The 20,657-nt window shown below is 39.9% G+C and overlaps 2 protein-coding genes across 15 annotated transcripts in view; both read right to left on the bottom strand.

The window, feature by feature from the left end:
- Nucleotides 1-1,335: 1,335 nt before the first annotated feature.
- Nucleotides 1,336-11,483, bottom strand: mybphb (myosin binding protein Hb). 4 transcript variants are annotated; one of them, XM_027279099.1, is made up of 14 exons: nucleotides 11,174-11,483; nucleotides 9,467-9,529; nucleotides 9,137-9,205; nucleotides 8,796-8,930; nucleotides 7,919-8,086; nucleotides 5,000-5,088; nucleotides 4,714-4,909; nucleotides 4,426-4,565; nucleotides 4,148-4,307; nucleotides 3,607-3,743; nucleotides 2,590-2,776; nucleotides 2,428-2,481; nucleotides 1,792-1,823; nucleotides 1,336-1,703 (listed from the first exon to the last, which is right to left on the bottom strand). In XM_027279099.1, the coding sequence occupies exons 1-12, from the start codon at nucleotides 11,397-11,399 to the stop codon at nucleotides 2,450-2,452; spliced, it is 1,602 nt and encodes a 533-aa protein (XP_027134900.1). In that variant the 5' UTR covers nucleotides 11,400-11,483; the 3' UTR covers nucleotides 1,336-1,703; nucleotides 1,792-1,823; nucleotides 2,428-2,449. The 4 variants fall into 4 exon arrangements, with proteins under 4 accessions (XP_027134900.1, XP_027134901.1, XP_010728430.1 ...); XM_027279100.1 differs by having other exon boundaries at nucleotides 1,792-1,825; nucleotides 2,432-2,481; XM_010730128.3 differs by lacking the exon at nucleotides 9,467-9,529.
- A 3,126-nt stretch (nucleotides 11,484-14,609) lies between these two features.
- The window catches only part of nav1b (neuron navigator 1b), a 67,250-nt gene continuing 61,202 nt past the window's right edge, over nucleotides 14,610-20,657 (bottom strand). For all 11 annotated transcript variants that reach the window (XM_027279087.1, XM_027279081.1, XM_027279084.1 and 8 more), the window contains 12 exons: nucleotides 20,076-20,232; nucleotides 19,522-19,717; nucleotides 19,270-19,367; nucleotides 19,084-19,179; nucleotides 18,441-18,609; nucleotides 16,919-17,154; nucleotides 16,663-16,817; nucleotides 16,503-16,574; nucleotides 15,813-16,009; nucleotides 15,585-15,703; nucleotides 15,257-15,454; nucleotides 14,610-15,160 (listed from right to left, as the gene is read on the bottom strand). In XM_027279087.1, the coding sequence (XP_027134888.1) occupies nucleotides 15,077-15,160; nucleotides 15,257-15,454; nucleotides 15,585-15,703; nucleotides 15,813-16,009; nucleotides 16,503-16,574; nucleotides 16,663-16,817; nucleotides 16,919-17,154; nucleotides 18,441-18,609; nucleotides 19,084-19,179; nucleotides 19,270-19,367; nucleotides 19,522-19,717; nucleotides 20,076-20,232 (1,777 nt within the window). In that variant the 3' untranslated portion in view covers nucleotides 14,610-15,076. The remainder of the gene's footprint in view (nucleotides 15,161-15,256; nucleotides 15,455-15,584; nucleotides 15,704-15,812; nucleotides 16,010-16,502; nucleotides 16,575-16,662; nucleotides 16,818-16,918; nucleotides 17,155-18,440; nucleotides 18,610-19,083; nucleotides 19,180-19,269; nucleotides 19,368-19,521; nucleotides 19,718-20,075; nucleotides 20,233-20,657) is intronic.

Genomic DNA, 20,657 nt, shown 5'->3' with positions numbered 1-20,657 from the left:
TTCTGTCTTAATCACTGAATTCTACCTCTTCATTCTGCTGATGTGGATGTAGAAACTAAATGGCCTCTCCTCCCATTTTCAGAAGGTCTGCAGATGCCATTGCTCAACTGTAACACTAGAGGACACCACACTAAAAGAGTCGGCTCTCAGATGTAGAGCTGGGTCACTTATTATGCGGCACACTTTTAACACACTTCCTTACTATCTCTAGACAGCAACAACAACAAAAAAAGGACTACTAGGAAAAATCATGCGAGGGAGGCAGAAGTTGGTCCTCTTGAGTCTTTTAAATTTAGATCATGATGACATTCTCCTTTTTATGTTTTTATTTTTTTCACTCTGAGTTGTCTAAGCAAATAGAAAAGCACATTTTGCCGGTCAAGCCTCCTGTTCCCAAAATAACCTGAGCAAGATGGAGCACTGATGCTAAATTTGTCAGCCTCTGTGTGAACCCATGTGTCTCTGTAACCTGGATATCTCTGGCATCCCGTGCCGTATCACTATGCCAGTAACTCCAAATAGTCCAAATACTTACACGATCAGTATTATACATTGGTATTATTATTATGGAAGTCCTGGCATACTATAATGTACTCTTGGGTCTGTATGAGCCAAATGAATAGTGCTGCTGTCTCATTGGTCTGCTGCCAACACAGATTCATACAATCAGCAGCTGAGTGAAACTGTTGTAGGAAGTAATTAAATCAAAGATCCAGTAGCTTTTTGCATTAGTCCTGAGTTAATCTAGTATAAAACAGTGTTTTATTGTTTTTTATTTTAAACTCTTGGTAACATTTCATTCAGTCACAGTAACAGTCGATTCAGTAACCTTGATTTAATTCTCAAATGATCTTTTAAATTTGTAAAATTTCCTTTTAAGAAGATTCAGTTCAAACCCAAACCTCACAGTAAATTTCTCATTCACTTATTATTGGAAACTTCATTCAATTTGTACGCCGTACTGTATATGGTATGTCTGAAACTTTTCCTAAAATTATAAAACTATTGAAATATTAATTTGATTATTATACTTAGAGACTAAAACATAGTGTTGCCAAATTCTAAAACTTTCAGCGACTCTGTAGCTCATTTAAATACGTAAAATACGTAAAAATGATTAAAATAAAAATATATATAATTGAGTGCACTACATGTATGTCCCTGCTTTACTGCTCTTCTTCTCATTAAAACTGTGCACAGATACAGATATTTAAAATACCTTTTCATTTGTTCATCACAATAAGTTGTTTTTTGAACTTCTGTACACAATAGCAGCTGTTAAACTACCTCTGCTAGATGTAAACGTAAAAAGACACACTGAATTGAAAAAACAAAACCAGAAATTAAATTATTTATTGATATAAACACATAGATGTTATATGTAGTTCTCTTATGAGGAACAGTAAAGCCAAGTTGTAAAATTCTTGGTGTACACCTAGTTAGACTGACAAGATGATCAACTAGGGAGGAACAGTGTTTGAAGAATGTGATAATTTAGTTACCAGACATTATAGTTGGGAAAAAAGCTGATTGTGGACATGGATATGGACTTAATATAATGTAGTGAATGATAAAGGCATAAAGCTACAACAATTGTTCATCGTAACACAGGCTAACACTTGACAAGGGGCCACAGGCAACAACCCTTCAGTAGTGTGGTCACCAGCCATATATACATGTTCTTCCAGGAATCCAGTACATTCCTGTAAAGACAAAGAAGTAATTTCAACTTTAAAATATACATTCATGATTGTGGACGACAGTTTTAGAAACGCTAAAAGTGTCACGCACCTTATGCTGCAAAGGCCCCATTCCTTCTGCTCCTAATTTGGGATTGCAACAGATGAACGTAAAACGACAACAGGTGTTAAAAAGTCTGTCAGTACTGCAGCCGTAGAAACACAGAATCACGTAATAATAATAACAACAATAATAAAAACAATAATAAAACAAAAACAAGGTTTGAATAATAAACATTTTTCTGTATTTTTTAAAACATCCTGTTTTATTCAGCAATTCCATATTGCATAAAACCACGGCTGTGCATGGATTCAAGCTCCAAAATGTTTAAATTATGCTCATAAAGAGAGTAATCTGCTGATAAAATGCTGTATCTCCTCTCCTAAAGGAGGCTGCTGCTGCTGCTGCTGCTGCTGCTGCTGCTGAGTCAAGGAAATGTGATTAAGTCTCCTAACTGAGTACATGAGGAGCCATTGCAGATTTAATTTATGGACTCACAGGCCACCTTTTCCAAGTTTAGTGCCCTCCATGTATGGAAAGTAACTCATGGGGACAGCAGATGTCACCTCAGCACTCATAGATCAACCTATCCAATACAGTTTTCATTGCATTCATTTGACAAATGTAACTACAAGCAACTTAATCCAAAAATAATAGCTAGACTATAAATATTTCATCATTTCTGACCTGTGAGAATGTGAATGTTGACCTATTTCTTGTCTGCATCTGCAACTACTGGCTCTGTAGGACAGAAAGACAAGTTATTAGCTTTGCAAAGCAAATACAGTACAATTTAAATCTGTTTTTATACTATTAACTATATTAAAAGTATGTGTTTTTTAAACTTACGTTTGACTTCCAGCTTGCAGCTGACAGTTGCTTCTCCATGATCGTTCTGAGCTTTGCAGGAGTACACACCACCGTCAAAGTTACCGGGCCTACGGATCTCCAGAGAGCAGATACCCTGCACGCAGATCTGCCTGTACTTGGGGTCGTCTCCAATAATCATCTGGTTCTTCATCCATTGAACCTTGGGCTGCAGAAAAAAACAGATTCAGATAATATGTGTGATTTTGACATGTTTTCCAGCAGGAGTCTGTTAAGTGTATTAAACCCTCCCATCTCCTAATAGCCACCAGCTCACAAATAAACAAGCAGCAGTGGTGTGTCTATTTTTGTTTGTGCTACTTGGCAAGAAAAAGCTCCTTTTGATTGAAGTGGACACACAGCACACACCCGGTTTGGAAGTTTTAATGGGACTGACAGGGTGAGGACCTCCTGGGGCCCCGTGGGGGTATGTTACACATGTGACCCTGCTGACCTGGCGTCTTCTCCTTCTTTTCCACTTCAAAAACAAACAATACCAATTATAGCCTTTTTGTCAAGACCATCTACGCTACCCTCCTGTTGGCGGCCCGGTGGGATTATGATTCCAAACAGGAGGTGAGAGGCTCAGACAGCAGTCTAACAAGGCCAGGTGAAGAGCTTACACATTCTCAGCTCAGAGGCAACCTGCTGACAGGTAGTCTGAGTAGTGACGACACTGGTTTTACAATATGATCTAGCAAAAACTGGATTGCATGCATTTCAACATGCGAGGACTGTATCAATGAAAACATACTGCACCATTGGGAGAACTAGATAAACTATATGCAAATGTAGTTTTTTTCATCGAATATCAAGTGTTGAATCTTGAATTTTTGGTTAATTTGAGCAAATGTGTCACATGAGTGGGGATACAGGACTTATTTTGAACTAGTCAGAGTGATGATTTCGCAGTCACACCATGATAATCAACAACTAAACTGATCAAACAAACAAAAAATATTTTACATCAAAGACAATGAAAGAAAAATGTTACTGTACTTTGGGGCTTCCCCTGACAGAGCACAGCAGCTTGGTGCTGTAGCCGGTGGTGGTGCTCCTGTCAGTCAGAGAGGTGGTGAACTTGGGTGGCTCTGCGAAGTCGTGTTCCTTGTATTCAGGAGGCTTGTAGTCAATATCTGGACGGTGGAAGAGAAACAGACTTAAACATGAAGTTCTGACTTAAACTGTATGTAATTAGAGTTGTAAAAAATTTTATTGTGTGTTGCTATTATTCAAATTCGTATCTGATTTGTAAAAAAAAAATATATATATATATATATAATGCTAAGCTCAAAGGTCCACTTGCTAGCTTTCTAAACTTTTAACCACAAAGTCTGATGAAAGCTATTCCCAAAGCATAACAATGAACCGCCACGCTCAGGTTTGAATCTATTTAGCTGACTGAAAGCCTTATAAGAGCAGATAACAACAATGTTAATACAGGATCAGTAGTAATGAAACAGAATTAAAAAGGAGAAGAAGAAAGGAATGAGAACCAAAGAGAGCTTCAGAAGAATCTGAGATTTTCAGTGAAGGGCACCTGTCTTTAGGATCTTGGCCTCCTCCTTTGCAACAGTGGCGCTCTCGCTAATTCCACACTTGTTCTCAGAAAACACTCTGAACTTGTAGGTGTTGCCCATGATGAGGTCAGAGATGGTGGCATTCAGTCTATGGTAATGCTCCACCACAGTGAACCAGTCCTGCAGAGACACACAAACACAGTTGAAGAAATTATGAATTAGAAGATGAGGTGCATGTAATTCTTCATTTAATAAGCATCAGGTATAATTTATTACGTCCTTTGATAATGAAACTTACTCCAGTCTTTTTGTCGGCCTTCTGGATTGTGTAACCTGTGATTACTGTGTTTCCTGTGTCGGTGGGTGCAGTCCATTCCAGAGCAACATTGAAGCCCCAGGTATCCACAACTTTTACAGTGGCAGGAGGCCCTGGCAGCTCTGTGAACAACCAGGCACTGATTAGGCATCAAGTACCTCAATTTACAAATCTCATCTCACCAAAGTAATCTTCCAAAACACTATTTGTCACCGTATCGCGGACAATCCTATGTCTTCTTTTTGACAGAATCTCAAAAAATCTTCTCACCAACAATTTGAAGGATGAGGGAAGCCTTGTCCTCGAAGTCATCCACCTTCACACACATCTCATACACTCCAGAGTCATCTCTCTCGGAAGTACGGATAAACAGGATGCTGTCTCTTTCGGTGCTGCGGATGTTCACCCTCTTTGTGTCCAAGGGCTGACCATTCTTTGTCCAGGTCACCACAGGTTTGGGTTTTCCCTGAGTTAAAAAAAAAGGAGAAATTAGACAGTTAGTTGTATATATTTTAATTGATCATATTATGTGAAGATACAGTCATCTTCAGCTTACTGTGAAGGGGATGGTCAGGTTGATCTTATCTCCAACATTAGCGACATATCTCTGCCTGAGGTAACGAGGCAAACGGACCTTGGGACGATCTAAAGAGAAAAACAGTGAATTAAAGAAACAATGATTATTATTAAAGCAAGTCAACATTACATCATTTATACTGAGAGCCTTTTTGAAGGTCTTTTTATCTGCTGCTTCCACAGGGGATTATAAAGGGAGGAAACGGATTGTCTGGATCTCTTAAGAGATTTCTTGGAGTGAATCAAGAAGATTTTATTTTCTTTCGTGACCAACAAATCTTGAGGAAATCGATAAAGCCGCTGAGCTGATCTAAGCCCATTTTAGCCGGGGGAATTTTCACTGGTGCCATCAGGGTAAGTCTGTGCTCTAACTGGCTGTAAAAGTAAGTGCCGGTATATTCTAAGACCTTTATCCTTTTTGCTATGCAACTCGAAGGTGCATGCCTTTCATTTTAATGTTTATTTATGGCATCATGTGTCAAAGCACCAAACAAGGGACAAGTAAGACTTTGTAAAGATTATAATGAAGGAGAATAAAATGAGAAGATGCACATAGACATGAATCTTTGGAAAGCAGTTGTTAGTTAATATTTTTGTCTATTTATGTGTATGGATATGTATGTTTGTAGCCTTTTTGCTATAAATTGTATTTATTTGTGTTTGTATTGCAAATATAAATTAAACATAAATCATAAGATAGTAGTTTCATGGCTTAATAATTGTTGTTTTATGGAGTTATTTATTTAATAATTGCTCAAACTCATCATACAACTTTTTTTAACATGTGTTAGTTTGTTGTCCTATGTGCGACAACTGATTTATTGGGACAAATTAGGACACATTGAACTGTAAACGTAAGAGGTGTAAATCTGCAGGTAGGGAATCTATGATTATTTGCATCATAAATACAAAATAAAGAGGTATGGGAATATCTGGTGGCTCATTTAACTATGTGTATAATGTAACCGTGAGATCCCGTCTCACCTCTTCTCTCACCTTCTTATTCTCCCTCTGCTGCGTATTAGCTTGTGAAAAGCCCGAAATAGCCCATAAATCATCATAGAAAGAGAAATATATGGGTAGTTAGCCACTGTGACGTTTGAAATGATACTTAAGCCTCACAAGTATCTCGCCGAGGCTCATTTGTTAAAGTGATTTGGTGAGAGACACCACCTGCTGAGTCCAGCAGAGCAACATTTGTCAGGACTCTAAATAAAGCAGGTGTACTGAAGTGTATCTCCTCCCCTCATGGCACATGATCGGGAGCTTCAGTTACTACCACTCCCACCAGAATGTATTAAAATTATATTTAAATTAAGAAGCACGCGTAAAATATTGAACAGCTCCTAAAAGCATTTGATTTGTAAACATAAACGATTCAGTGTATATTACAGCAAATACCTCACATGTTTAGTGTCTTATCACTTCATACGGAGAGGATTAGGCTCAATTAACATTCTCCCTGTAAAGTCTATGGCATGTTTCAAAATAAACAGCGAATCTCTGGAAGTGTCATGAGATTTGAGTGTCACCTGAGAAGTTATTTCCATATCCACCACCCACCAACCCCCTCTTCAGTACGCAGAGACGGGACACACTGGAATTTACCATCCACCCCTTCTCCTCTCCTCCCCCACAGCCCCCCACCTGCTCGGATCACTTGTCACCATCGATCTTGCAGAGAAGGGGCCTGACACTCCCCCAGCATGAATCCAGACAGGGATCACAATGCAATGCCAAACCCTCCCCACAAAAATCTGTGTTAAGAGCGGTGACATCCGAACAGTTTTTCCAAAGCTTTGTGGCCGTTTTGTCGGAAACCATTCATAAGTTGTTTCTAAATGTGGACCTCCTGCTATGATGAACATGAACAGTGAACATGGACGTGACTATTGAAATATTGCCAGTCCTGCTGGGATCAAGTTGCATTCCCCTCCTGTACAGTTCTCAATTACGCATAACGATGATTTGTGAGTGAGCCAAAGTAACGCTGCTCATCCTTTTAAAGCCCTCGGGATCCAATCATCATATGTACCGTCTATGATTAACACTGTAAGGTGTACAACATCAGTAAAACCGTCCACTTATCAAGTGTGTAACGATCAGACTGTAGACTGGGAGGATCAGGTGGATCAACTCCAAGTGGAAACAAGTGGTAAGACCACGGTTTTATACCGTTAACACTGCAGGTACATATGTGGCAACAGGACATGGACAGCTGAGAGGAAAACATTGCTGAGCTGTTTCTGTTTGACTCCTGTACTTTACAACTCCCCTCTCCTGTGATAAATGGCTCTATAAACTTTAGGCCAGACATGTGTCAAATAGTAAAAAAAAAGCCCTGATATAATAAACCCATTATATTACACCTGTTTATTTGACTTTGGTGATGAGGACAGTTAAGGTCCAGACCCTAGAGATGACTTCTACAGTCTAATTTATGACTTCGTTTGTGATTTTTGTGCCTCAAATACATTTTGTAGTTAATATTTCTATAACTATCATATATGTAGCATTTAGCACAGATTATTTTTGATTTGTTTTGTATAGGACAAACAGAAAAAAAGCCTTTTCTGAATTTAATGTCTTCGTTAATTTTTCCCCCCTGTGTTTTGGGACTGACCTGACCCATTTGGGAAGCCTTTTACTACTGCTTCCTATAGATTCCTGCATATAATAGCTCATATTGTTTAGCATTCATTATTTTACTTGTCTATCTGATGCATCTGGTCTCATTTTGCTGCCGTGACACTGAAGTTTCCAGGTGCGGGATCAACAAAGTTCATCTCATCTGATGTTTCTTTGTGATTATTGCACTAAAGTGGTATAACAGAATAAACACGTCATTTCTCAGACCCAACTCTGGATCTCGCCCTATGTCCTTGTGAACACGTCTTACCAGCAACCTCCTTCACCAGGACAGCCTCGGGGAGGGTGACTGCGGGGCTGCGGCCGCCAGCATTCACAGCCACCACGCGGATCTTCAGACGGTCACCAGTGGTCTGGTTCTTGATAACGTAGCGGCAGGACTTCTGCAGCTCCTCATTGACTGCTTTCCAGTCCTCAGCTGAGTGGAGAAATTATACATGATGAGGACAGACTGGCACAATTTTCATTGCTGTTGTTTATCTTGATATTATAGGATTATGACTGTGATTATGTCAAGTATGATAACTGTGACAACTGCAGCTGGACAGATCTAATTCAGGCAGGATTAATACATTCGAACAATAAATGGTGCTTGTTGTGCAGCATTGTAGTGAAAATAAAATGATTATGTTTGGCAGATATTTCTTGTATGAGATAAAACTGCTGTTCTGTGGGTGATCAGCTCTGTCTGCTAAATCAAGCCCACATTGAACTGCAGCTGATATTAGCTTAGGGGTGTATGTCTAAAAGCAGGACCTCCAGGAGGAGCACAGCAGCTCCTGAAATGCCTCTTTCCTTGTAGGGAGAAGTTAGGTAGCCCATGATATAACTCTGCAAGTGACACTTTGGGAACAGCTGCAACCGATATGGCTGACCCACATTAAAGGAGCAATTTAACAGGTTCCTGCATGTATTTAAAGAGCATTTACACATTCTTGATATTAGAGATATTATATTATTAGCAATGTAAAAACCTCAAATCAGCTGTTGGAAAAAAATAAGCTTGTAAAAATAATTTGAAAAAGTCAAAGTTCTTTTTTTTTTTGTTAGGGTGTATTAATAATCTGGCCCCTTTCATGTGCATGCCAGTATTCAGTCAAAAGCAGAACTTCACTGCAAGGACTTACTTCCATCCTTGCAGACTTCAATGGTGTATCCATCCAGACCGGTTGGTCCAACGGTCTCTGGCTGGCTCCAAATGATAGCAACTGAAGTGTCATTCTTGTCCTCAATAAACAGATCCAATGGGGCACTTGTGGGCTCTGCAGACGCCATGGAAACATTCAGTTATACAGCTGACATTTGCAAAGGTGCAAAAATGCAAAAGATGTTATCAATTTAGAAAATGAGCTGAGGCTCATAAAAGGTGATGGCGATCCTTTATCTTAACACTGAAATAAAGAAAAAAGAAAACAAGTGATGAAGTGAATTCATAACACTTGGGATTTCTTTCTGAACTCCGGGTTACCTTTGGGTGGAGGAGGTGGAGGTGTGGGTGCTTTAGGCTCCTCTGGTGCAGGCGCTTCAGCAGCTTCAGCTGATGTTAAATAGGCATTTGCATTATTATTATTGGCAGCATGTGATGAGCAGAGCAATGCTACAGCATCAAATGAAAATGAAAGAAAAAATCCAGTTGTGTACCTCACAGCTCTCTGTCTCCCATACTGGGAGGATTTACAAAGCTAATACTGACAGGCTCTTTATCCAATTTGTCTCACATAAGAAAAATAATCTTAGATATAGAGATAGATAGAAAGAGAGAGGAGTGAACATGTTCTGTTTCTGCAGGTTGGTTTACCATCAGCGGGCGCTTCGGAGTCAGCAGCGGGAGCAGCTTCCTCTGCAGGTGGAGCGGCGGCAGCTATTATTAAATGTTAGATATTAATAATTAGCGCATTAAGCAGATGGGACAACAGATGATAGAAGTATGGGTTGAGACTGTGTTCAAAGCATTAGAAGTCAGTTAGTGACTGTTAGCTTTACCGCAAGAGGTTGAAGATTCAAATGTAATACAAATTATATATGATTATATATGATATATATGATATATATCTTTTATGGCTCATGTGACTTTTTTTTACCATCAGCAGGGGCCTCAGCAGCAGGTGTTTCTTCTGTAGCAGGAGCAGCAGCTGATATTAGAGGTTAGAGGATGTCAGCATTAGATAGTAGATGTTAGATCATTATTATATATTAGTGTAGTTATACTATACTCTAAGAGGGGGTGGTTCAGGATTTAATAACATTAATAAGATGTCTGTTTTCCATGATTTTTTGTTTAGTTTAGTTTTTTACCATCAGCAGGGGCCTCAACGGCAGCAGCTGGCGTTTCCTCTGCAGCGGGAGCAGTGGCTGATATTAGAGGTTAGAGGATATTAGATGTTAGAAGATATCAGCATTTGATATTAGTCCAGTTAGCTTTACTGTAAGTGGAGGATGGTTCAAGATTTAATAGTTATAAGATGTCTCCTATTCCATGATTATTATTTTTTTTACCATCAGCGGGGGCGGGAGCAGCAGCAGCAGCAGCAGCTGGTGTTTCCTCTGTAGCAGGCGCAGCAGCTGATGTTAGAGTTTAGATGTTAGTGTGGCTAGTTTTTAAAAGTGTAAGGAGTCTTTGAGTTTTATAAGATCTCTCCTAATCCACTGAATCCAACTGTTTTACCATCAGCAGGGGCCTCGACAGGCGTTTCTTCTGTAGCAGGAGCAGCAGCTGATTTTTTTTAGAGGTTAGAGATCAGTAGATCCATAAGATTTTAAAAAATATTACATGACATTTTCAAAATGTTATGAAAGAGGTAGAGAGGGAGAGAAATGGGTGAGTTAGGTGGTAAATAGTCCTCTCTGGATATCATATCATCGGGGGGCTGGCTGATCTGCAGCAACAGGAGCAGCAGCTTCATCAGTGGGAGCAGCTGATGTAGATATTAGATGTTAGAAAGGAGTCTGGATCAAAGTACACTGGAGATGTTAAATAAAATACAATAGGCGGTATTAATATGCGTTATACACCAGTCATGAAAGGTTTTCTGGGTAACTTGTTTGGATATTTGGTTAATGTTTGTTTGGCATCAAGATGGAACTTTCACTGATGTATAAAAGCGCATATTAGCACCGACTTTACAAGTTAACGTCACACAGTTTGACTGAAGGAAGGTAAAGCGCAAAAAGCGCGTGAATACGACTTTGAGTAACTTTCAGAAATGAGGCAGTCAAAAAAAGAGTTGACAAAAAAAAGTCCAAGCAGGCGGTTTATGCAGTACACATGCAAGTATCCGTCTTATTTCACCTTACCCAAGGCACCTTTTCACTAAGCGCGCACAGGCGCATGTGCGTAAAAGTTACCGCGTTCTTACCATGAGATGAACCGACTACTTTGGCTTAAATTAAGAGGTTAAACAACTCATCCAAGGCATATCCACTGAGAAATAAAATGAAGGTGGACTGTATGCTGTATAACGGACGTTAACTCATGGCTCACGCGCCGCTACCCTCGGTGCATTACCATCGGGTGGAGGTGGGGTGGGAGCTTTGGGCTCCTCAGCTGGCGGGGCAGCAGGGGCCTCCGCCTCGGCAGGTGCAGCTTCGGGCTCAGCAGGGGCGGCTTCAGCCGGTGGGGCCTCTGGGACGGGCTCAGGGGCCGGTGCTGGTTCTGGTTCTGGAGCCTTCTCCTCCTTCTTGGCTGGTTCTTTCTTAGCCGCCTTCTTGATTGGGGCAGGCTTGGACGGCATGTTGAAGGTTGCAGCTAATTCCCAACTCGGTAAAGTCCTTAAAAACTGGATCCAATGCCGTTATTTCTGCGGGGGTGGCAGACTTATATAGGGCTCGGCAGGTTTAGGCACCGCCCCCTAATGAACTACATGTAATAGATACTGGGCACCATGTATGACTCAGACCACCATGTTTGTTTGTCTCACTCATCAACACTCACTGTGCATCATTAAATATTCCACTCCATAGATTATGACCCAATTAAGTTCAAGTATATAAAAATATGCACCTAATACAACCATGAGTAATTGACTTTTATCTGTTGTATGAACTGGCCTACTCTTATAGTATTCCCATAGGACATTCATGTAAAGAAAATGCATTGCTATAATAATTTTGCAGCTCAAACTGACACACAAGAAGCAACAGAATAAATATAACATGTATTTTATTGATTCCAACAACCAGTGATAGGTGGATGAAAGCCTTCAGAAACATGCCTTAATCCAAGTATTGGACCCAACTGAAGAAATATACCTTTCTCTCAAGGATGATTCTTTTTTTATTTTTTATCTCTCTCCCTAATGATTGTTGCCGCATCCAGAATGCTGACTTATTTACAATCTTTACAATGATGTCCTGTACAAAATAGAGAAATTAAGTTTTACAAAGGATTCTTTAGAAAAAAAAGAAGAAATAAAGAAATATCAAATATCTGAGTATTAAAGAGGAAAACATTATAGAGAATGATTTTCCTAGACAATACATTAACTTTTTTTTTCTCATCACACAGCAAGTTTACATGCATTTACAACACTTAGAAACCCTTAACATTTGCACGTCAGTGACATTAGATACCGCATAACATTTTTTATTTCTTTTTAAATCTTAGTTTTGTCCACAACAAGCTTTGCAAAATTATGACTATTCAGCAACCTGTATTGGCCTAAGATATCAGATTCATCTCTTTATCTGGTTACTTAAAATCAATTATGCAAACAATGAAGTGCTGATTCGTTCCAACGATTTGATTTTTAATCTTTTCTTTTATCGTCATTTGACCATTTACAAATCCAGTTATTTTCTTGCCATTCATAAGGACAAAACATTTCTTTAACTACATCTATAAACCCTGTTCTCAACGCCAAACAAATCTTCCTCTCTTTAAGGCTCACCTGCTAAAAAAACAAAGTTCCCACTTTTATCCCGTCATGCAATTTGGTCCAAATTAATAACTCAAAGACAGACCAGATGAAAACACACAGTTTGCTCGTGAAAGTTCATACATTTGCTGATTGCCAACACCAGTAGAAGTTGCTGCATAGTCCTGATACACTAGTAAGCAAACACAAATCACAACTACTACAGAGCAACAGGCACAACAACCAGTGAATGAGATGAGAAGCTCGAGCTGATGGCTTTTGTTAACCTGCAGAAACAGACCAGGGTGGGAATGGTACAGTAATACTGTCTAATACCTGGAATATTTACAATAACTGAAATTATTCTCAATCAGCATGTGACCAGTCACTGGCCATTTGGCATCTTTTTGGTCTCTGATGTCTTTAATTCATTCATTTTTCTTTTTTGTTTACATAAGTGACCAATTAGAGCTGCAGATTAGCTTGACGTTTTGTTATCAGCCTTATGCGAACAGTGCAATAACAAAGCAATAAGCAGCTCAGACACTATTTAAAATGTCAAACTTTCTTATCAAGCTGTCATAAAAGTGGTCTGACATTCATTTACAGGATTTATGTACATTTGAAGTTTAAGTCTGAGCACCTGAACAATAACACAGCTTGGGATGAACAGGTGAATTATTTCCACACCACTTGCACAACCTTTTGCTTTGTCTGTCATTTACGCCATTAGGGCCTCTTTACAAAAAATCTTTTGCTTTTTACTCTATTTCCTATTATAACTTACTATTTTCTGTGTCGTGCACCCAAAATGTCTTCAAATAATGACTACCGTACGACATCAACATGGGCGCACACCATAAAACATCTCATAACTTCACTGTCTCTATGTAATGTCTTCAACAACACGTGAAAAATATCAGCAATTATCTTCCAGATATATTTGACATTTCTTTAGCATCTGACAGCACAAAACTTTTTGCTAACCTACCCTGAAAGTCTACATGATCTTTATTCAACACCAAAACAGTTTGGAGACATTGTTAAAGAGCACCATACACACCTAAATGATGATAATAAGCATGAGTGACATAAAGAATGAGACCTGTTGCAAATGGGTATAGGTAGCTTTAAAGTCATTCTACTCAGCCGTTGTTAGAAGTGTTTTGCAGTGGAGCTTCGTGATAAGGCTTCTTTCAAAAGCACCTTACTAGATGATAACTGTTTATTATACATTCATAGTTGAACTTAAACCACTAACATGACAGTCAATATGCGTGATTAGAGTACAGTATTTGGTTCAGTATATTAGATATTTGCACCAACTAATATAGATAAAATAACTGCGATGTAGCCTGATTGTATGTACATAATATATACAATAATTACTCTGAATATGGGGGGAAAGATTTGAAACAAATGTAGTTCTTTCCTGGATAAATGTTATAGAAAAAAAATCTGAATTGGATTCAATAGAATTTGCTCAATGTATTTAATCAGAGGGTGTTTGTTATGTTATATTATCCCTGTGTATTTAATACCTGATATATATGGCAACACTGGTGACACTGCGTGTTTCACATTACCAGTTCATAAAACTAAATTAAGTGCTTGGAAAAGATGGTACTGTGCAGCGACATAGTGATGAACTCACATCGCTCATAAATAAGTTTGGCTGTATGCAAAAGAGTATGACAGCAAGTTAATATCCGAACTCATAAGCCATACAAACAATAAAGAAGATGCAGAATGAATAATAATTTATTAATCGTGTAATATGTTATTATTTAATAGTTACAGTAAAGAAAGAGATGATTAATTGAAATAAATATAGAGAGTTGAACTGATTTCTGACTATCTTGGCTGGGATGATATCAGTGAAAGCACCAGTATACGTTGCTGAAGTTGAGGTGACACCGATGTCTTCATATTTAAGGCATTTTATTTGTTTCACCTGCTCGGGTTTGTAAAGTTCAGGATTGCATATGTATAAGATTTGGCCTTAAGAGACTTATACAGTAGATATGTACCGAAGAACTTTGCGATAAACAGTAGCATCTGTCATGCTGTCATACTCTTTTCCAAAAAAAATGACTTACACCATAACTGATAATAGCTCCTGTGGACAAGGACTCCATATCCCATGATGCACTTGAGCAAAAAACAGGATGAACTGCGTGTGCTGCTGCAGAAATCACCTGAAATCTAAGTGCTGAGTTGCGTAGTGATCTATTAGCACCGATCTAAGAGTACTGAGGGCTAACGTGGTGGTAAAGAGTTGTGAACTGGTGAATGTTGTCCAGTCAAACACATAGCAAAGTGATAGAATATAGCTTTTCATTCAATACTGGTCAACAGTCTTATCAAAATACTGTATGTGTTAAGATGTTGTATAATTACCCAGTTACACTTTTAACCTACTGTGGGAATGACCATTTAAATCACCCTACAACCATTTCTGAGGGTTCATTTGTTCCTAAATGTGCACTGCGTCATTATAGTGGACAAAAAAAAAAAAAAAAAAAAAATTGAAGTGCTAAGTGTAAGCTTTGTGTTCAAAGTTTAGGCAGGCTAGGGTCTTCTTTGTCTGGGGATTCGATGTAATTGGCAGCCTCTTGAAGTTTCAAAAGCATCGCCATCTATAACAAAAAAGAGAGTCAATAAATCAGCAGTACTAAAGGATTCATGTCCAAGTGTTAAATCACAAGAAAGGTTTGTGGAGTGCTCTCTCTTACCAGTGGATCAGATTCCATGGAGCTGGGTGGAGTTTCCTTGTGAGGCCTCTCTTCTAAGGGCTGACCAGGGCTGCTGGAGCCAATGCTTGGGGGAGGCAGGTGGAACAGCTTTGCCTGGTCCTGCTGGGCAGACGGCCAAGGCAGTGTACCCCTCACCCACTCCACTGGGTCCTCCCATACCGCCTTCTGCCCGTGGACCTGAAGCGTCACAACATACCAGTTAAAATTAGAGCGCAACATTTCCTGTGAAAGGTAAGCCACCAGCAATTAGTGAGGAAGAAATTTTAGCTGGAGACCATTTTCTGCATTTGTTGACTCTGTTTCTCACCTTGATGCCGTCCTTTGCCCCCTCTTGGAGGTAAGGGATAATAGAGTGATTCCAAAGGTCGATAAACCACGATCGAAACTCTTCCACCGTGACTGGACAGGACAGGAAAAAGCAAGGACCTGTGGAGACACAAGAGGAGGAAGAAAAACAGTAAAGAGTTGTCAATATTCCCTACAAAATAAAAGCCCAAAAGTCTTTCCTTGACCAGACAAGAGTGTTTTTAATTACCAATGAGGAAGTCTGATGTGCTGTGCTTCTCCAGGAAGGTGTGCAGATGATACCACAGTTTAGGCACCCAGTCTAACACCCTGATCAGGTCCTCGTTGGTCAAGCTTCTCTCATCCTCTGACTCCATTAGCTTCCTGTGCAAGTAGCGCACCAGGAAGCCGTTGGCTGGCTCCACATTGTTGGAGAAGGTCACCATCCTAGGATGATAAAAGGCACATGCAAAGAGTCATATTAAAATTCAGACCAATATGTTTGTGCATTAGCGGGCTAGTTTGTTTACTTGTACTGGTTGAATTGTGGACTTAGAGCTCCAAATAGTGCTCTACCGTACGCTATCGGTCAACCAAATGCATAAACGTACAGAGGTGAAACTACAGAGAGATTGCAGACATGTTGTTTTATAGTTATAACAACCATAACAAAGTTCACACTCATTAGAACCAAAATAAAACCATTATTGGTATTCATGGCATTGAGTAAAATCAAACAGTATTAAATCATACTGCATTGGGTTACATATAAACACGTTAACTCACACTTTACTATTGATCTGCTCGAAGGCATTTTCATTGTATTGATTTGTTTACTCCACAGCGAGCTTCAGATCTAACCTCAGTGTAATCAGGAACAAATCCAGCTGTAACACATAAAACGATACTGCAGGGGAAGAAAACCGCTCCCTTAACCAACCTGAAGCTGAGATGGAGGCCGTGGTTCGCTATCATCTTCACTGGCTGATTGCTTGTTCCGATAATGTAAGGACTGAGGGCAGGGATAATATTAGAGTTTAGGTTACCTGAAATGATCACATAAATATTCTGCATATAGTTTCTGTGTGCGTGGAGTTTACCATTTGTGATATTTGCAGGTAAGAGCACCATTGACAAGCTCACTGATGGATGCAGGGTCATGAATATCATCCAGAATAACTACCAGCGGTATTTCTGACGTGCTGGTTTCCCGATCGATTTGATTGGCCAAGTTGGAAAGATAAAGCTGCAGATCCTGAGGAACGAAAGACAAAAGAGTCTAAATGAAGCTGACAACATGACACACCAAATAATCCACTTTTCTGCAGAATCATGCAGGACGTTAGTTTCTGTCACCTTGCATGACTGGCGGTGCATGTTGAAGGTGACCACAATGCCGTCGGTGACCTCACGGGCGCTCCGGTCCACTAGGTACTCAGCCAGCCGGGAAGCAAGGTAGCTCTTACCTGTCCCACTTGGCCCAGACAGGATGAGACGGCGGTGTTTGAGTAGCAGACTTATGTAGTGTTGCATCATGGGTTTGGGAATGAGAGTTTCGAATACCAGGCTGTCCACACACTTCTCCTTCAAACCTGAACATAGTGAGGAAAAGTGAGAATGGCTGTAATAAACAATGAGGCTGAGGCTAATCACCCAGCATAAATCTGAATTGGTGATAAACTGTGATACTTGATACAGTATTTAAGTGCTTGTTAAGAATTCTGTTAATATACACCAAAATGAATATACATTACAAACAGAAGCCTGAGTAAGACGATGTTGTGAAAACGGATTTATATCACCTCACATGTCCTTCATAAGCAACATGGAGTTTTGCTCTTAAAATAACTTTGCATCAAATGTAGGAGACCAAACACCCCCCACCAGCCTGCAGGAGTCTAATGTTCCTCCTTCACGTCTATGGGGCCCCATGTGTCTGAGGCTGGTTGACCAGCTGGGCCTGGCTGCACTGAGGATCATGTTACCCAGAGTCCCGTCTGGGCCGCCGCTGCTTTCCCAGCTCTCCTAGCACTTCGCTCCTTACATTCCGGCATGCAAAAGGTGCAGAGGGGTCGACTGTCAGGCCAGATCCTGGCCTCTCCTCACTAATCACGGCTCTGGTTTAGAATCGCTGATGGGCTCCCCATATGTGCTACACGCAAACAACACCGCTGTTACAGAAATACAGTGTAGATAAGTCACCTAAATCTATTCTAGTTGTGATAATGCCAAGTTGGTATGTATAATTTGACAAACTAGAACTGTGGCAAAACATAATGGTGCTGAACTGATGAATTCATCATCTGCCTCGGGGTCATTTGAGGTGATGTTTTGGTCAGTGATGAGGACAGCTCGGAGTTCAGTGTCCTTGAATGCACGTTGGACGTAAATAAGAGCTGTAAAGCTAAAAAAGCAACACTAGATCAAACGGCAATAAAGACAGACAGACCTAAATATGTCGCTCTGAAAAGCAGACAGACACGAGGATTTGCACTCAGTCGCAACTTGGATTGGACTGTTAGGTTGCAGATAAACACTTCACAACACAGCTGATGCCTCAGATCCATCAATATGTGTGTGGACATGGCTTTCAATCAAAAGATTTGTGGTTTCTGAATCAGAGATGACAATGAAAATGAAGGTGGACTGACTCCAAAAGGCTGTATTTTACAGAAAGACAACTTGCATCAGGAAGTTTATCTCATTAGCCAAAATTATGATTTCCTTTGTATTTGTTTTATAAAACAATGTCTTTGAGCCAGGACTGTAGTTAGAATTAAATCAGTGCTTTATGATGTCTTTCTCCCAAATCTGTAAATCTTGAACCTGATGCATCATTTTGTATGTCACAGTTATTAGGTCACGTTTCGTCACCGACCTTTCAGAGCCACTGTGATGCCATTGGGGCCTCGGGACATGCAGCGAGAGGGCTGTGTCTCTGGAGCTTCTCCTCCTAGCACTCTCTTAATGTGGCCCATACTGTAACTATAGATGGAGTCTGTAGACAGGCCCAGACTCGAAGTGGGGTCCACTTTGGCTATGTACACCTGGAACAAGAACAACAGAAAAAAGAGATGTAAGTGTATGTGTTATAGGTTTTAGTAGTTGCAGACAGACAGTGCCCCCGGTGGCATTTCAGAGCTAACTTCCAATACTTGTAAAAAGGTCATAGTACACGTTCTGTACATGGGAATTACAAGCTCCTGCTCATGAGTGCTTTGGTTTTATTGGACACCAGCATACTACAAATTAGACCAGCAAGGCCTGGATGATCTGGTTAGATGACCTGCCAGCCTGTGGTATTAAATTCAAATACCTCTTTCACTACTTTTGTCCATAAAACCAGAAGTTCAGCGTGACTCCGAAGGCTATTTCTGTGGCTATGGCTGTGGCTGAAAGTAATTATATCCTAAATTTAATGTGGCAGCTGCATCACAAATGACAACATGCTTTATGCAAACTGAACATTCAGTTCTCAGGCAGGTCACATTGAATGAAGTTGTCAGAAGAAGGCGACTCACCTTGAAAGCTTGGCTGACAGCTGAATCCAGCATGGGCCAGTCCATTCTGCCATTCACCCTCACAGTGCCGACAAAGAAATCCTGCTGCTTAACCTCCTGTTGACACAGAGAGCAGCAAACAGGTGATACAAGGATAAATTATGTTTATTGGTCTGTATTAGGGCAGAAGAGAAACGGCATACTTACATCTTTGAAGACGTGCAAATCTGCAACACACACCACCACCCTAACACGGTGATCATCCCGCTGTGTGGAAAGACTGAGAGAATCTGTGGAGTGGACATCTGTCGAGTGGTACGTTAAAAAAAGAAGACAGAAACAAAAAAAGAAGATCATGTAGCATGTGATACAAGTTAGAGAGCCATGCTTTTATATTTTATATGGGCATTTGACCTGCAAAATAAAAGCAGAGGACAACATGTCAGAGACTGACTATACCTGAGCTGCCCTCACTCAGCCCCCTGCTGTAGCTTTTGGGCATGGGCATGGCTACTGACTGACGAGGTGATGAACTCCCCAGAGCAGTGAGACCTGAGGACTGGGACACAGAGCTGGAGGGACCAGGAGATGGACAGGGGGACAGAGTTCCTGTCTTCAGGTGGTCGTTCTCAGCCTTCAGGTTCTCCACTGTCCTCTACAGATAAATATGGCACAAAATAATACAATTTTCATAAATCGGTGGAGATTTCTTAATACTAAAGGTAAGATGGCAGTTTAGGCTTGGCAGATTACAACCCACAACAGCATACATACATTAGACATCAAACTAGGAAATAAATCAGATTGTAGATAGAAAACGGTATGTATTCAAGCCAGACACCAATAAACCATGCATTTAATTAAAAGATTTTTTAAAAATATGCAAACTGTAAACTAACATTGTTCTCCTCCAAATATTTGCAGACATTGTGAAGGATCATACGCTATCTAAATTACCTTTACCCACTCCAGGAACTGAGAGATAAGTAGAAAATAATGAAAAGCACATGTACCTGCATGTTGGTCATAGCGTCCTGCAGCTGCTCCAGGTGATGGGCAGAGCTTAGAGCCTCCAGGCGGATGTCTGTCAGTTTGCGCTCCTTCTCCCACAGCTCTGTACGCAGTTCTGATACAACTTTGTCATCTGCCACCTCGCCTCCTTCACAGAGTCTGGAGATATTCAGAATAAATTACATTAGAGATCCGTGTAGTTAGCAATGCATATTTTTAGAGACACCAATAAATCAAAACTAGTATTTTCTTGAAAATAAATATTTATACATTAACATATGTGTGCAAACAGATTATATTATTATTATTATTATATTATTATTATTATTATTATTATTATTATTATTATTATTATTATTACGATATTATTATTATTATTTAAACTGGCTCCTCAAGTCAGTACATTTTTGAGTCAGAAACAAAAATGTGAACATTTCACATGTATTTTTTAATTTCTTGTACCTAAAAACATAACTTTGTACTTCGTACTCTGATGGTCTAACAATTAACCTTACAACGATGATGGATGGGAGCTGAATTCAGGGACAGCAGGTCTGACACATCTGTTGTAGTCCAAAATTGAA

Source organism: Larimichthys crocea, chromosome VI (assembly GCF_000972845.2).
Source record: "Larimichthys crocea isolate SSNF chromosome VI, L_crocea_2.0, whole genome shotgun sequence".
Lineage (NCBI taxonomy): Eukaryota > Metazoa > Chordata > Actinopteri > Sciaenidae > Larimichthys > Larimichthys crocea.
The sequence above is the reverse complement of the archived record's forward strand: the minus strand, read 5'-3'. Positions and strand labels throughout refer to the sequence as shown.

Bases quoted from the DNA above. Each gene is read 5' to 3' on its own strand.
- mybphb (XM_027279099.1), bottom strand. From the start codon at position 11,399: ATGCCGTCCAAGCCTGCCCCAATCAAGAAGGCGGCTAAGAAAGAACCA. The intron at 4,910-4,999 runs GTAAGCTGAAGA...TTTTTAACTCAG, and splicing joins ACCTGACCATCCCCTTCACA to GGAAAACCCAAACCTGTGGT. The intron at 2,482-2,589 runs GTAAGTTTAAAA...TCTGTCCTACAG, and splicing joins CTGCAAGCTGGAAGTCAAAC to AGCCAGTAGTTGCAGATGCA.